Source organism: Cicer arietinum, chromosome 6, assembly GCF_000331145.2.
Source record: "Cicer arietinum cultivar CDC Frontier isolate Library 1 chromosome 6, Cicar.CDCFrontier_v2.0, whole genome shotgun sequence".
In the NCBI taxonomy this organism is placed as follows: Eukaryota; Viridiplantae; Streptophyta; class Magnoliopsida; order Fabales; family Fabaceae; genus Cicer; species Cicer arietinum.
The window spans coordinates 42043252-42060990 of record NC_021165.2 but is presented as its reverse complement, the minus strand read 5'-3'; the positions used below and the strand labels follow the sequence as shown (position 1 = coordinate 42060990).

Below are 17739 nucleotides of genomic sequence, written 5' to 3'. Positions count from 1 at the left end.
ACACTCAAGTAGATTATAAAAGAAACAAGAAAGATTAGAAATAAATGACTAAGTGATCTAAATATGTGGGAGGTAAGATACTAAAATCAAACTTGCAATGCCAAAAAGAGGTAAGAAGAATGCAATAGTTGTTGTTGATGTTTCATTCAGAATAACTCTGGATTTTGTTTTGCAAAAAGCCTATTTTCAAAAGTGTTTTTGTGCATAATCACTTTTTCGTAGCACTTGTATTTTTAGATTTTTCTCTGCATATTTGAATTTATATAATTTTTCTTATCAATATAGGCTTTTGAATTTCTAGAATCGGGCTTGTATGAAAGAAATAACATCAAAAACAAATTTGCAAGTGAAATTTTGGATCAAACAATTGCAATGAAGAAGATTAATGCAGATTTATTTATTTATTTATTTGCGATTTTTTTCCAGCAACTTCAGATTTCGAATTTCACGCAAGATGAAGCAAAAAATTATCAAACTAAACCATCACACACATAGTATAACACTTATAATCAACTAACAACTCAAGATTACACAAAAACAGAGATCAAATTTCAAAAAAAATTGACCTAAAATTTCAAATTTTCCAAGAACATCAAAAACTTAAAAACAAAAATTAAGAACAAATATTACCATTTGGTGACAAGCTCTGAATAACAAATGATGTGGATTTGAGTGTTTCCATATGATTTGAAGGATCTAACCAAATGATATTTTCAAACAAAGTACCAAATAAAATGGAGAACATAAAGAAGAAAATATGGAGAAGGAATGAAATGGTAGAAATCACCACACTCCACAACAAAGAATGATAAGATCAAGGTAGAATCACCACAAGAGTATGAGACTCTTGATAAGATCCAAATTTGGTTCAAAGAAGAACCCTAGAGAGCATTTCTCTAATCTCACACTAAGTGTTTTCTTCTTTCCAAAATAGTCCCCCTATGTGTTACAATAAAAAGGCATATGTAGCCTAACACAAAATAACATGGTACCTAGGCTACACACAACTAATGACATTGTGCCTAAGCTACCAAATATTTAGGCACACACAAGTCAATATAACTCCTAATTATAAGGTATGATTATTACATCCCAAAATTAAAATTAAGTCTTAATATATTTATATGACCAAAAGATTAATATAATATGGATCAATCTTTTCATAGGACTTAAGACTAAGAAAATTAACAACTTGTTTCTCTAATTGTTCTTTTAACTTCCTAGCCTTCCCTCTAGTTAATGGTCCTTCCGCTCCTAATTCTTGAAGCTCATTAGCCTTCATGTAGGGTTGGTCCACATCATTCCCTCCCTCTTGAAGAGAATTTGTCATCAAATTTAGCTCCTCATCATTTGTTTCACCTACATCACAAGGAGACAAGTCATTAACATTAAATGTAGCACTAACTTGATATTCACCAGGAATGTCTATCTTGTATGCATTATCATGTATCCGCTCCAACACCTTGAAGGGGCCATCACCCCTTGGTTGAAGCTTGGATTTCCTTAAGGACGGAAACCTCTCCTTCCTTAAGTGAACCCAAACCCAATCACCGGGTTCAAAGATCATTCTCCTTCGAGTCTTGTTGACATTCTTTGCATAGTGTTTCATTTTCGTCTCAATATTGGTCTTTGCATAGTGTTCCATTTCCGTCTCAATATAGGTCCTTCTCAGATACATGGACACATATTAAGAAGAGGGTACTTTTCGAATTTGCATGTAGCATGTGCACTTGTTGATATGTATGCAAAGTGTGGATTGGTAGTTCTAGCAAGATACTTTTTGATATGATTCCTAAAAAGGATCTGATTTCATGGACTGTTATGATAGCTAGACATGGAATGCATGGATTTGGAAATGAGGCAATTTCAACTTTTAATAAGATGAGAATTGCAGGTATTGAGCCTGGCGAGTCCTCCTTCGCTGCCATACTTAATGCTTGCAGTCATTCTGGATTACTGAATGAAGGGTGGAGATTCTTTAACTCAATGAGAAATGAATGCGGCATCGAACCAAAGTTGGAACACTATGCTTGCATGGTGGATCTTCTTGGCCGTGCTGGAAATCTATCGAAGGCATACAAGTTCATTAAATCGATGCTGATCAAACCAGATGCTACAATTTGGGGTGCATTACTTTCTGGGTATAGGATCCATCATGATGTGAAGCTAGCAGAAAAAGTGGCAGAACATGTTTTTGAAAAAGTGGCCAGCCAGACAACACAAGATATTATGTTGCTCGAGCTAATGTATATGCAGAGGCAGAAAAGTGGGAAGAAGCGAAAAAGTTGCAAGAAAGGATGCAAAGAAGAGGATTCAAACATTATCCAGGTTGTAGTTGGATAGAAATGCGAGGAAAATTTAATATCTTTGTCGCTGGGAACTCAAAACACCCTCAAGCGAAAAGAATAGACGCGTTGCTGAGAAAATTGAGAATGCAAATGAAGAATGGAGATTTTTCTACTAAGTTGAAGTATGCATTGATTAATGCAGATGAAATGGAGAAGGAAGTGATTCAGTGTGGACACAGCGAAAAGTTAGCAATGGCTTTCGGTATATTAAATTTGCCACCTGGAAGGACTGTTAGAGTCGCAAAGAATCGAAAAGTATGCGGGGAGTGTCATGAGATTGGGAAGTTTATGTCCAAGAGGGAAATTGTGTTGAGAGATTCAAACCGGTTTCACCATTTCAAATATGGTTTTTGTTCTTGCAGAGGTTTCTGGTAACAAATTAGAAAAATTCAATAGTGTGGAAGTTCTCCTTATAATCCATTCAATCTTGATTCAATGAAGCAATGTTAGAGATGTGTTGATTGTAGCAACTGTGGAGTTTGATGAATACAGAGAATCTGAGTCCAATATTGGTTTGCTTTTAGATTCCAACTTTAATTTCTGACAATGCTCACCACTCAAAATCAGATTGGCCTTAAAATTGAGGAATTCAGTGCTGCAAATCGAATTTTTCAAGTACGAGGATAGTTTCATGTGGGAGCCACTACAGTGATTTAGTACTATAGTACTACCGAGTACTGAATTCTAACTTGTTTTCTTGTCCTAGGTATTTTAAATTCAAAACATAACATCGTCGCATGCTTTTTTTATGAAAAAAAAAAAAGAATATGAATTATATTCTCAGAAGTCAGAAGTCACAATTACATTATTATTAAATTTTCAAATAGTTTTAATAAAAAAGTTTAATTGCCGCCGCCAACACTGTTTGTGTACAAGTTTAATTGATTGTTACTATCTTAATAAAAAAGCTACATCTACAAATTCAGAAATGTCAAATAGATTCACCAAGATACTTTTAATTGTCTTACATATTTCTGTTCAATTTGTTACACTTGAATAGGTTTGAGCCAATGACCTGTATTATGATATGTTGTATGCAGTACTTGAAATTTTTTCAGACAAGACAAGTACCAATACTAGAGAGATTTGCTCTACTCATAACAACAACAGTGATATGGGCATATGCACATCTATTAACAGCAAGTGGAGCATACAAACATCGACCGGATTTAACGCATCATAGTTGTAGGACAGACAGGGCTAATCTCATTTCTTCTGCTCCTTGGTTTGTACCAATAACGTCTTTGTGGTTGAATATTTTCATATTATTATGTATCAATGTAGCAAGGAAAATGTTGAGCTATTGGCATTGACTCTTGAACATGTTTCTGCAGGATAAAGATTCCATACCCTCTTGAGTGGGGTGTTCCTACATTTGATGCTGGTCATTCTTTTGGAATGATGGCTGCTGTTTTAGTCTCATTAGTTGAGGTATTTTCAACTGCATAAAGATGCTTCTTACGTCCTAATATTATTGTTGACTAGTGATTCATTTCTTTTATTATTGGAAAAATTAAACCATTTTATTTTTTAAACAAACACTCATTGCATTTATTATTTTGACAGCCAACTGGAGCATTCAAAGCTGCATCGCGTCTAGCAAGTGCCACACCACCTCCGGCTCATGTCCTGAACCGCGGTATTGGTTGGCAGGGAATTGGAATATTCCTGAATGGCCTTTTTGGAACACTGTCTGGTTCAACAGTTTCTGTGTATGTGATATTATTTTTTCTCATTCATAGTTTTCATTTATTGTGTGGGACACAAATTGATTCTTTTAGCATCATGACAGAGAGAATATAGGACTTCTAGGAAGCAACCGAATCAGCAGCCGAAGGGTCATTCAAGTTTCTGCTGGCTTCATGATATTTTTCTCAATTTTAGGTGAGTGGCAAGGCAAACTATGAAGTTATGATAATGTGTAAATTTATTACAATTCCATAGTTTCATTCAAAATACATAATTTGTTTCTTTATTTCAGGAAAATTTGGAGCTTTATTTCCATCAATACCATTCCCTATTTTTGCTGCTATGTATTGTGTTTTGTTTGGTCTTGTGGGTAAGTATCACTAAACCTTGGAATTTACTTGAGACATCTACTGCCTTTCCTCACTCTCTCATCTTTTGACTATTTTTTTTTCCAGCTTCTGTAGGACTATCATTTTTGCAATTCACAAACATGAATTCAATGAGGAACCTGTTTATTACTGGTGTTGCTCTCTTCTTAGGCTTGTCAATTCCTGAATATTTCAGAGAATACACTATTAGGGCCCTTCATGGTCCTGCTCATACCAAAGCTGGATGGGTGAGTTTGTTGTTTTATAAATCATATATGTCAACATTAGGCTATTAGGCTATATTGCTATAATATTTTCAGTTATTTGGAAAATAACTATTGACTATATGTTTTTCCTTTGGTTTTGCAGTTCAATGACTTCCTGAATACTATATTCTATTCTTCACCAACTGTTGCTTTGATTATTGCTGTGTTCTAAGACAACACTCTTGACTATAAGGACAGTGCAAAAGATAGGGGAATGCCATGGTGGGCTAAGTTTAGAACATTTAAAGCATATAGCAGGAATTTCATCGTTCAATTGTTGCATTGGCAAATGTTCAATATATACGTTTTTGGTGAATGACATGCCAGATTAAATGTTTTGATAATTTCTTTAGTATCAATGTAGAACTATAAATGGATGAAGTTGATTCAAACATAGTTCAATTCAACTCGATAAAAATTGATTTAGATCAAAACTCAATTCAAGTTCGACAAGAATTCTTATCAATAATGACATGTTGGGGGATAAGTTTAGAACAAGGATGAGTGTTTTAATATCTTCCATTCACCTTAGATAATCATTTTTCTCTAAGTGTTCAAAGTCTGTGGTATAGAGCCCGTTTTTACTGATTATTTTATAGAATATTCACTTTTTTTTTTAATTAAAATATCAATTTTAATAACTTTAATCAATTTATAAAAAAATAAAAAATAAAAAAAACCAATCTAGACCGTCAGACGATTTGTTTGGATTCGATATATTTACATTTTCAGTTTAGTTTCTAAAATATTAATTTTGATTTAAGTTAAAAATCTAAAAAATGTTTTTTTTTTCTAATTAAAATGAAAAGATTTTTTTTAGAAAAGTTAAAATGAAAAGTTGTTTCTAGAAACTTCTAAACAATGAGTTTGGTAGATGAGAGAGAAGATTAAAAAATTGATTTTTACTACTAATTACTATAAAAGAATTGATCAATTCCAAACAGCTTATATTGTAATAAATCATTTTATCTAATTAAATTCGTACTATCATTTTGTTTTCGGGATTATAATATTTGACAACTTGGTTATTGGTTAAGGTATTTTTATTGAGATAGAAATAATTAATTTTGTCTGATTTATTTGAGATTAATTGCCTGAAACAAACCAGATTCTTAGCTTCTTACTGATAAATATTTATTTTGATATAATATCAATTTATAGAAGAAAAAAACAAGTGCAAAGAAATAGTAAGATATAATGAAATATATATGTTCTTGTTTGTTTTTCATTCGCAATACGAAAGTGATTTGTGTTATTGATTAACACTGAAGTCACAGTTATAACTGTCAACGTTATATAGTAATTGTTTATTAAGATATTTGTTTTTTTAAAAACTCAAAAAATTTAAAATATTTAATAAAGAATGAGTTTTTGTTTTTTTAAAAAAACTTTAATGTATTAAATAATATTTTTCAGTTATTACTCTCTATCTTTGAATTTTTAATAAAGTAGTATAGGAACTCGTCCATTAAATTAAGAATAACGCATTACAATAAAATGATATTATAGTATATATTAGTTAACCTTACACAAAATTTTACATCTATTATGTGTTTTTTGAAATTTAATTATTTTTATTTGTTGTGGATTAATACTTGGAATGAATATTTCACAGAACATTATCATTTATAATTTTTTTATAATTATTTTTACTTGTGGAATAATAGTTTATATGAACATACTCGAAAAAAAGTAATTACCTACAATCTTATAATTCAAAGATAAAACATGAAAATCAATGTTTTAGTTATCATTATAGTAATATTTAAAGAATTTTAATTTTGGAATATTAATAATTGTAGTCAGATATAAGTAAATCAATTTAGAAACAATTCTTAGTTGTAAATTTAAAGAAACTATTATTTTAAAAATAATGCATAAATATATAGTATATATTTTGTAATCAATAGTAATATTTAAGATATATATTAATTGAAAAAATTAATTAAAAAAACATATATATCAAATATACATGATACTATTACAAAGTTGGCTTTATAGAGTATGTACAAAACCGCTAATTCATATGATTATTCATTCTATTAAAATATTTAAAAAGCATCCACATGGTATATGAATTTAAATTTTTTTATTTTTTTTCATTCAAAACAAATATATAAATGAATATTATTTATTTTAACTAAATATAATATTTTAAGAAAAAAAAAGTCAATTCGTAATTCTAATAAAATTATTTTTGAGTATAGCAAAAAGCAGATCGGAATAAATATTTAATTTAAATTCACAAAATTTTTACTTTTTAGATTAATGAATTTTATAAAATTTTAGGTGTACTAAAATTTGTAACAAAATAAAATATATAAAAAAAAAACTTTATCATACTTTTTTATGTTTTATTAATTATTTTTCCCATGATTTCTGCTTTAGTATTTTAACATATTGTATATATTGGTAATACATTTGATTATAAAAACATATATTTAATTAAACATGTCAATTTTAATCCCTAATAATATAAAAATCATATATAAAATGATTTATGATTTGTTGGTATTTTAAAAAATATTTACACTCATATTATTAAAATTATTATATTTATTAAGAAACTAAAGAAAAGAACCTTTAAGTTAAATATTTCTTCTTCCATATTATACATTATTTACTTCTCTGCAAACTAAATAGAGTGGCGGAGAGATCAACAAGAATTGTGTTAACGTACATTATTAAACAAAGAAAAGAAATGTTTACTGAGATAGATATTATATTATGCTTATTGGTCTGACGTGGATATACACTTTGTCATTTTATTTCAATTTGATAGCAGCAAAAACCATTTATAAGATATTTCTGTGTGTGTGAGTTTTATTATCTATTTATAAAATAAATTTAAGGTGAGAGGATAATATCTCTTATAAAGGAATTTATATTTATCTCCTACAAATAGTATTGACGAGATCAAATCCGCAGCCTAACAAAAAATAAAGGTTCTTTCTAATTTTTTATCCAAAAATAGGGGTTTTAAATTTTTTTGTCAATAAAATAGAAGTTCAAATTTGTTATCTACACCCCTCACTTTACTACTCACAATCTTCATTTTAAAAACAAAAACAAAATATTTAAAATACTATTCAACATTTATAATATTCTTTAACTCCATTTACCGCTTTATCATTATTCTTAACCACTCAAAATTTACATCACTCACTCATAATTTGCACTCATCAGTTCCCTCTTCAAATTGTGGTTAAAGTAATCTAAGAAGATATATTTATTGTTCTGTTTTTGAGTTCGTAAACTACGTGAACTAAGTTCACATACATTGTAAAATTGTAAAAATTGCAAGTAGTATGTAAATTGAGTTCATGTAAATGAACTTGAACACATAATTGAATTGAGTTCACTTACATTGTAAAATTATAAAAATTCCAAGTAGTACGTGAACTGAATTCACGTAAACGTACTTGAACTAAGTTTACGTATTAGTATGACATAATCTTGAATTTTTTATATTGGTAAAGATGAAGATGAATATGAGGATGAGGATGAGGATGAAGATAAAGATTGAGAGAGGTTAAGATTTTGAAGATGAAGATGAATGAATAAGATTAGAGTTAAAAATTCAATAAATAGATAACGACATTTTAAGTAATTTGCTTTTAAAAAATATATGAGAGGTATAAGTAATAAAGTGAGGGGTGTAGGTAGCATTTTTTTATAGATATTACTTTTTTCAACAAAAGGTTCTTGTGAAGGCATGGGAAAAGCAACTTTAAAGAGGCTTTAGTAAGAAAGTGTGAAAATTTTACCACATTATACTTCTACTCCACAATTTAATAAAAATTCAATTTTATACATTCTTTTTTAAAATCAACTTTTATAATTTTTAAAATATAAATTTCTCTAGAATGCATTTGAATTTTTCAGAAATCCAAACTGAATTTTTTGGTGTAAAAAGATAATTTGTATAAAACGTGAATTTAAGAATATATAGGTAAGACCCAACTTAAAATTTTACAAAAGTGATAATGGTCCCATATATTTGATAATGTTGAAAAAAAGAAAAATTGGTAATAACATGCAGAGCCTGAATACATGGCAAAACTGTATTGGTTATTTTCGGGTGTACTAACAAATCGAATTCCTAGTCATATTTTATTTCGCCTATAAATAAGTTACGAGGAATTACGCAGTCAAACGCAGTCGTTTAAAACTTCAAACTCGGAAGTTCACAGTCTCAGATTACCGTACCCGACGAAAATCATTCACCGGAATTCCTCATTCAGGTTCGTTTTCCACTTTCTTTTTTGCGGTTTTTTAATTGAATTATGAAAATTGATAATTCGTTGATTTGAGGCTTCATGCAATTAAGGTTATTGGTTATAGAGGTAGGTCTAGGGTTTGCAGATCTTGAATTTTGCTCGTAGTTTTCTACTTTTCAATGGTTTGGTTAAATTTAACGTGTTTCTGAACTGGATTAAAGTTTCTGTAATATATGAACTTGAAAGAAGTGGAAGGATAATTAAATCAATATTTAGATCACAAAGTTAAATTTCTGTTGTTGCTTATGTGATTTAGTCATTTTTCTTTATTCGAAATAGATCATGTTCTGCCTCAAGATTAAACTGTTTTCAAATTGATACGAGAAGCAAAATTGTGTATCTATTGAATTGAATTCTGACAAGGTATTGCATGTGGTTTTAAAGTCCGTTTGAACACAATTCTCCGAAAGACAAGAACTTGTGGATAAGTTAGATTACAATAATATTATTCAATGTTTTAATTGTACTCGTGTTGTGATCCTTAATATTGTGGAGAATTGGGATCATATGCGTGCCCTTTTGTCATAAAGACATTAAAAATGCAGATCTTGTTTTTGGTGAGTTTGGATGAACCGTTGTTGAAGCTCGCGTAGCTTTTGCCAAATACGCGGTGGCTCATGGTGATCTTGACAATCTCACTGATAACTATGAGTTTTCTTTATATGTTAAAATCAGTTTATGTGTCATTGAACTTTTTCAAAATTACATGTAAGTTTATCAGAATTTTGTTAGATGAGAAACAATAAACATTTTTTTAATTGTGAAGAAACTTTTGTACATTGGGTCTTAGTTTTTTACGTTAAAAGTGTATAAAATTGTGTTTCAGAAAGTTTTTGATATTAAAAGTGTATGAATTTGTGTTTCAGAAAATGGCTTTAGGTGGAGGAGGTCCCCAAAGAGGAAGTGCAGCAGCTACCGCAAGCATGAGGAGAAGGAAAACAGCAGGTGGTGGGGCATCTGGCGGAGCAGCTGGAACTATGCTTCAATTTTACACTGATGATGCCCCTGGACTCAAAATCTCCCCTAATGTGGTTCTTGTAATGAGCATTGGCTTTATTGCTTTTGTTGCTGTCCTTCATGTGATGGGAAAGCTTTATTTTGTTCGCAGGGAGGCTTAAGGGATATAAGTCAAGAAGTTGGGTTTATAACACTTACTCTGTTAATGAACTTAGATTTCTGTTGCTAGACCCACATAACCCCTTGTGATGTTATATTTCTTTTTGTTCTTTTGGTACAATCTGTTATTATTTTTATGTTTAACAAGTGATAGATGTTAGCTTTTTTATATATTGTTCCTAGAAGTATTATAAGATAACACATAACTGTTACTTCTCTTTGTTTCTGCGCTTGTTGAAACATGTTTTAATTTCTTAGTCAGTTCCTAATAATTGGTGGAAAGTGTAAAACAGAAAACTTTGTTGGAATTAATGGCGTAGATTGATTGCTATCTGCTAGCCTTTGCACATTTAGATGTTTATTTTCAGACAATTTGTGTTGTCTAGACGTACACTTCTACAAAACATTTGGAGTTTTTTTGTAGCGAGACAATTTTTACTTCAACACTATCTAAATTCTAACATACTAATTCATATTTATATGTGAGTTTGAAATATAAATAAAAATGATATTTAAAAATCAATCAATACATTAAATTAGTTTTTTTTTTTTTTTGTTTATATCTCATGTCATTTTTTTTTTCTAGTATTTATTTTGATTTTTATTTATTTATCTCTTTTTGATTCAACTTTGTCTCTTCATTTTAAAAGGGATAAACATAGTTCTTTTCACAATAACTCTTAACTAAAAAAAAGACAATATCATCTCTTCTAACAATTTTAATATTAAGAAAATTATGTGCTTTTGAAAAATTCAAACTATCCTTATCTCACTTTCATTAATCGTGAGACATCAATGTTAACGTTAAGTTACATTTTGTACATTCTTTTCTTTTCTGTTTAAAAAATAAATAACAATATGGAAAAAAATTAGAAGAAAGAAGAGTAAACATTGGTCCAAATTTGTCTTCAAGTTAAGATTTTTTTTGAAACTCACCCTTTTTTCTTTTACTTATTTTGTTTTCAATTTTAAAAAATAGAAGAATAAATAGAAGGAAAAAAAAAAAGGAAAAAGAAGACTTAACATTCAGAGACAAATTATCACTGATAAAAATTTTAAAATAATTTTCATTTATGAGATAGATTGTTAGTGATGAAGTTAAATTATCATATAAGGATCAAGTTCTCACTAATTAAAATTTCAAAATAATTATCATATAGGGTTCAAGTTCTCACTTATGATATTGAACTATCATACACGAGATAAGTTCTCACCGATAAAAATATCAAAATAACTATGATACAAGGAATAAGTTATCACTAATAAAAATATCAAAAATAATTATCATACACGAAACAATTTATTATTTGATGAGATTGAACTATCATACATGGAACAAATTCTCTTTTATAAAAAATTTAAAATAACTATCATACACATGATGAAACATCACTTATGAGATTGAACACATATACATGGGATAAGTTCTCACTTATAAAAATTTCAAATTAACTAGCATACATATGATAAGTTGTCACTGATGAGATTGAATTATTATAAACATGACAAATTTTCACTGATCAAAAATATCAAAATAGAAATGGTGGCTTCCCCGAATCTAAAGGATGTGAATATATTCCAAGTAAACATCAGATAAAAATGATTTCAAAAACTTTTCACGACTTAAAAGGCTTATTGGAATTATTGATAGAAACGATGAAATTGATTGCAAAACACTTAACTAGGATAACAACAAATCAATGACTTAATTTTTTAATCGAAAATAGAACTTCAATTAGACAATTATTAAAGATCAATTAAGCACAAATTGATACAACACTTTGAATAAGATCTATATCAAATAATAACACCAAAATGGATTTAATACAAATCTGATTAAGAATGATGATATTAATTCAATCAGGACTTGGGCACAAAATTGAGAGCTAAACTTCTTAACCTTAGTCAAATATTTCTAAGTTGAAAACCTAATCTTTTATGAACTTAGAATTTACAACACAATTTTCATCTGAATTAAGATCAAGATAAGTTTCGAAGGTTGATATGATAACTTTCTACACTTAGAAAGAAAAAAATGATTTTTATTAATACAAACACTTTGTACACAAATCACAATCAAACAAACAAAACTTTATCATACAGTTTAATTAAATTTACTTCAAAATGAAATTGCTCTAAATAAAAGAGTAATGACTAAGAAGAAGACAACAAAATTAATATTGACTCAATTACTACCGTTTTCGTATGTGGCCTGCATCTCGTCATCTTATTAAACGATAAGATATTTTTTCCATTATAATTAATGATGAATTTTTATGATTACAATAAGAAACTCCTTGCGCCAATTGAACAAAAACCATTTGATTCAACGTTTTCTAATCTTTATGAATCTTTAAACCTTCAATTCTTGAAAACCCTTCAAGAATCGCCTTGAATCCCAATTTTGACCTAGCTACAAAATCCAACCTCTATGGAGCATTCAGCCATGAATCTTCACCTCTTGTTGATTTGACTTCTTCAAAACTTTGCAATTCAATAGAAACCTAGATGTAGCTATTATCCCAATTAAGGTTAAAAGAAATCCTTTATTTTCCTTTCCATTTGATTGTAGATGGTGATTTTACAATCAATTGAACACTCAAATTACAATGCTGAACCTAGCTAAAAATCTTACAAACAATCACTCAAACCAAGGGTTTTCGAAGTGATATTTGAACAAATGAATTTTGAGAGTTTTAAAAAACAAATGTTATGTTAGAATGAAAGCGGATGAAGAGTATTTATAATGCAACATGAAAAACAACTTTTGATGCATTAAAAAAGCCAAAGACAATGAGATGATTCGAACCAATTGATATTTTACTGATGAGATTCGAATCATGCACGTAGTTGATTCAAATCATAATCTAGAAAGTGTCGTTCTAAATCATGTGAATTTATTTGTGGAGAGGATGATCAATTCAAATCAACTCAGAGGTGATTTGAATCAACATACGTTTACTTATGTTATTCAAATCATGCACGAAGTTGATTCGGATCATGGTCTAAAAAATTGATCTTTAAATGGAAATTTTGATAGTTTTCATAATGCATGTTTTCCAAAGTATTTTTGAATTATATGCATGTTTTTAATGGATTTTTCAAAAACACATAACGTGTGAGGGATTATTGAGAACACTTAGTTAGATCAAACAAATCTAATTCTTAGATTTGACATCAATCAAAATAAACTAGAAACTAGACCTAGAAAACACACACTCACAAAGTTCTCATTGATGCGAATTTCAAAATAACTATCATATGTGGAATAAATTGTCTCTTACAAGATTGAAGTATCAAATATTGGAAAGTTCTCTCTGATTAAAGTATCAAAATAGTTATCATACACGAAATAAATTATCATCAATAAAATTTCAAAATAACCATCATACACATGACGAGTTCTTACTAACAAAATTTTCAAAACAATTATGATGCACGGACGATACAAGTTGTTATTGATGAGATTGAACTATCAAAAACATGACAAGTTCTTAATGATAAAAATTTCAAAATCACTATCATGCACGAGACAAGTTTGTCATTGATGAGATTGAATTTTAATTAATAAATTTTGTCACTTCAATTATACTATTTATATTTAGAAATATGTTTTTAGTCCCTATCAAATTTTAACTATTTAATTTTAGTCCCTACAAAATTATCTAATAAACTGTTTTAGTTCTTGCTGAAAAGAAACATGTTTAATTGTTCTTCAACTAAAAAAATTTTAATGATCTTTTGCAAGTATGTTTAGAACATTACAAAAGTTCTTTCACAAAAATTTGGAATTCTTTAACTAGGTATGGGTTAAATACGAATTTTTTAAATGAGAAAAATTCAAGATAAAAGTATAAAAAATATGGACTTAAAAATCGAATTTTTAGGTCTTTTTTGTGGAGGAACTTTTTATAATGTTTTAAATATGCATTCAAACATTTATTTAAAATATATGTTGATTTAACAATATGGACTAAAACTACATGTATGATAATTTTGTATGGATTAAAAGTTGTCTTTTTATTTAATAGTGACTAAAATTGAACTGTTGAAATTTTATAGAGACAAAAAATATATATAACTCATAAATTAATGTTATTCATAATTGGAAATGTTTTTAAAAAGAAAAAAAAGAATACATAATGTACTCTAAAAAGGACGTACTATCAATCTTGTTGAACTATAGAATTAATAAAACATTGTTTCACCCTTGCCAATGTGCAAGGTACTTTACTAGTATCCTTTGAAAAATGATCCATTCAACCAAATGACAGGTTTAAACTTAATAAAAAATTATTCTTGTATGTTTCAAAATATATTTAAATTTTAAATTTTTTAAAATGATTGACATTTATTAGAGTTTTTTTTTTTTTTTTGTATTTTTATCTTCTTCTTATTAAGATTGAATACTTAACTTTAGAATTGATTTATAATTTAACATCAACAGTTCATAATAGTATTCACTACGCGAAAAATAGGATTTTACAGCGCTTTTTTTAAAAAATAAGCGTTGTGGAATAGAGCGCTGTAAAAGATACAACAACGCTTTTTTAAAACCATAAAGCGCTATAAAACATGTAGATATATTGCGCGCTTGATATGCACATTTTACAGCGCTTTTTCAAAAAAGCGTTGTAAAATGCGCACACATTATATGCATTATTATGCACCTTTTACAGCGCTTATTGAAAAGAGCGCTGTAAAATGTGCACTATAATGCATATATTGGGTGCACATTTTACAGCGCTTATTTGAAAAAGCGCTGTAAAACATGCACTCAATATATGCAATATAGTGCACATTTTACATCGCTTATTTGAAAAAGTGCTGTAAAATGTGCACTCAATATATGCATTATAGTGCATATTTTATAGCGCTTTTTCAAATAAGCGCTGTAAAATGTGCACCCAATATATGCATTATAGTGCACCTTTTACAACGCTTTTTCAAATAAGCGCTGTAAAATGTGCACCCAATATATGCATTATAGTGCATATTTTACAGCGCTTTTTCAAAAAAGCGCTGTGAAAGGTGCAATTTTTTTTAAATACATTGTAAATAAAATTTTTGAAAAGCGCTTTTTAGTTTTTTATGGCATTTTTTTAGAAAGCGCTGTCTTTTAATTTTTTTTCAAAAATTATTTTCATCCAGAATCAGTTCACACAACAACAAAACATATTCAAATACATATTCAGAATCACTTCATACAACAACAAAACATATTCAAATACATATTCATAATCAGTTCACACAATCAGTACACAAAAACAAAACTATATAACTTTACTTTATATATTAATTTACAACAGAACATTCAGATACATATATATATATAACTTAATTAACTACATATACAATGGACATATATTGTACAACAACACATATTCATATACATGTTCATATATTTTGTCCTATTCATATACATATAACTAATCGAATACACATAATATAACTAGCTACCATATAATATTCAGATCCCTTGCAACGTGCTATTTCCCAGAAAATCAAATAATGTTCATTTCAAGCACATACTCACACCAATCTTCCTTTAATTTCATTAGATGTTCCTCAGAGTATGTTGGACTGGAATTGTCAAAGTACTGTCCAATATAAAAATTGAACATATTAAGTTAGAATCAAATATATAGATAATTTATATATTAAAATCATATAATGAAAATATTGTACCGTTTCTGGGATAATAGTTTTATTCCTGTCAACAATCTCCTTCATGAATCGCAATACATAGTACCCACAATCGGTGTTGTTTGTTTGACGAGGGCATTATAAAATAAAACATATAAGTCAATAATATATTTGTGCAATATTGATCGTAAAGGCATATATTTGTAAATGAAAATTTAAAGGCATATATTTCAAACCTTTATTGGAATCCATGTGATGTTATTAGACTTTTGCTTCGACACTGTAGCACCTCTTTGAGCTCGGAAAACTTGTAAAACACTATCGAATAAATAAATGTGATTATTATAGCATTAACAAACACATTATTTATATATATATATATGTAAGAAATAAATGAATATTACTTACATGTCAAACATAGTCTTTAAAAGTATTTTTTACCTTATGTACAAGCTGATGACAGTAGCACTCAGCTCCTTATGGTTGAGAAGTTCGTATATATGCTCCTTTTCGAGAAATTCTTCATACTCATCTCTGAATATAGCTTTATTCCTGGTTATGACGCGCGAATCGTCGTTGTTGCCCATATTCCTTTTTACTTGGATGTCAAGACACGCCCCGTATTTAGCAAGGCATGGCTGACTTATTTTAGGAGCAGCAGCGACCGATTGTCCCAGATCCAGTTTTCTAGCTGCAACTTTGGCTCTAATACCCTCCAATTTTTGAGGTTTGGCGGCTTTATTTTGCTGTGCGGGTGATTTATTTGATTGAATCTGAAAAAATGAGGTTAAATGTTAGTTTATTGAATCTGAAAAAATGACAAACCTTAGGGAATAAATGTGACAAACCTTTTCGGGCGATGTAATTGATTCGTTTATGGGAATCATTTTATCATTCCCTTTAGGCTTTTTCAGCATCTAAATATAAATGTGAAATTAAAGTTAGGAGCGGAAAAAAATCAGCAATTAAATATATATATCAATTAAACATACATTTCAGTTAATTAAATATACCTTATCGATGGCAACAAGATGTGTAGGCCATGCCACGTAACTACCAATTGCTTCGCCCAAAAACTTCATATCTCCATCGTTGTCCGGTATCGGCAACGGTACAGTTGATTCCAAAGCAATAATTGGTGATACTTTGACATGGCCCGCAGGGATGGGTGTATTGTGCAATACTTCTCCCGAAGTATTGTACAATTTTCCCTTTCCGACCTTCCGATGAGTAGGGGAGTATAAGTACAACACACATGGAGTGACACCCTAAATCAATGGTTAAAACATAAGTATGGTTAATATATAAGTATATTTAATACATAAGTAATTACATAAGTAAGTAATTAATTACCTCCGGAAGACTTTTGAGACTGATGTTGCAACTCGCGTTTTCACTCTCCATTTGTATTTCATGTTGGAGCTGATCCCAGAGTTGCTTGTCTTTGTTCGTCTTCACCAAAAGTGCCACTTGCTCTGTAAGGAGTTTGAGCTTATCTAATACTTCCTCATTGGATGGATTTTGGCGCTTCTCTTGGGAAAAATAGCTTTTAGGATTTATGCCAAATCCTTTCCCCCTAATCTGACCGGAATACTCAGGAACATTAAACACTTTACCCAGAATGTCCCTGCAACTAGCTTTGTTGCCCTCTTGATTTTCAGAACTTTGTTCGATAGTCTCCTAAAATACATGTAGGATTAAAAAGATAAATTCAATATCATTTTTAAAATACAATATTAAAAAATATTCAAGTGATAAAATACAATATTAAAAAATATTAAAGTGATAATATACTTACACAAAGTTCTATTACTTTTTGGACATTTTCATTGTCAACCACTCCGTCCTTATTTACATGAGCTTCCTTCCACAATATATGACGACCCAATGGTTGATCCGATTGGGTGTCTTGTCGCTATTCGTTAAGATCATAAACAAAATATTAGTTAGAAACTATAGTTTATAATACAAATTACTTCATTATATAAAAGTGATGTTTAATTACTTACAAGTTTTTGCTCAAGAC

At 29.2% G+C, this 17739-nt stretch overlaps 3 protein-coding genes across 3 annotated transcripts; all 3 read left to right on the top strand.

Annotated features, from left to right (window-relative positions):
• The first annotated feature begins 2345 nt into the window (after positions 1 to 2345).
• On the top strand, positions 2346 to 2892 carry LOC101495149 (pentatricopeptide repeat-containing protein DOT4, chloroplastic-like). The gene is made up of 2 exons (XM_073369562.1): positions 2346 to 2712; positions 2816 to 2892. The coding sequence occupies exons 1-2, from the start codon at positions 2346 to 2348 to the stop codon at positions 2890 to 2892; spliced, it is 444 nt and encodes a 147-aa protein (XP_073225663.1).
• Positions 2893 to 3921: 1029 nt separating this feature from the next.
• On the top strand, positions 3922 to 4928 carry LOC101495473 (nucleobase-ascorbate transporter 2-like). The gene is made up of 5 exons (XM_073370406.1): positions 3922 to 4060; positions 4141 to 4232; positions 4330 to 4407; positions 4493 to 4653; positions 4775 to 4928. The coding sequence occupies exons 2-5, from the start codon at positions 4211 to 4213 to the stop codon at positions 4841 to 4843; spliced, it is 330 nt and encodes a 109-aa protein (XP_073226507.1). The 5' UTR covers positions 3922 to 4060; positions 4141 to 4210; the 3' UTR covers positions 4844 to 4928.
• Positions 4929 to 8772: 3844 nt separating this feature from the next.
• LOC101494504 (protein transport protein Sec61 subunit beta-like) lies at positions 8773 to 10236 on the top strand. Its single transcript, XM_004504473.4, has 2 exons — positions 8773 to 8915; positions 9818 to 10236. Exon 2 carries the CDS (start codon positions 9821 to 9823, stop codon positions 10067 to 10069), a length of 249 nt encoding a protein of 82 aa, XP_004504530.1. The 5' UTR covers positions 8773 to 8915; positions 9818 to 9820; the 3' UTR covers positions 10070 to 10236.
• The last annotated feature ends 7503 nt before the right edge of the window (positions 10237 to 17739 follow it).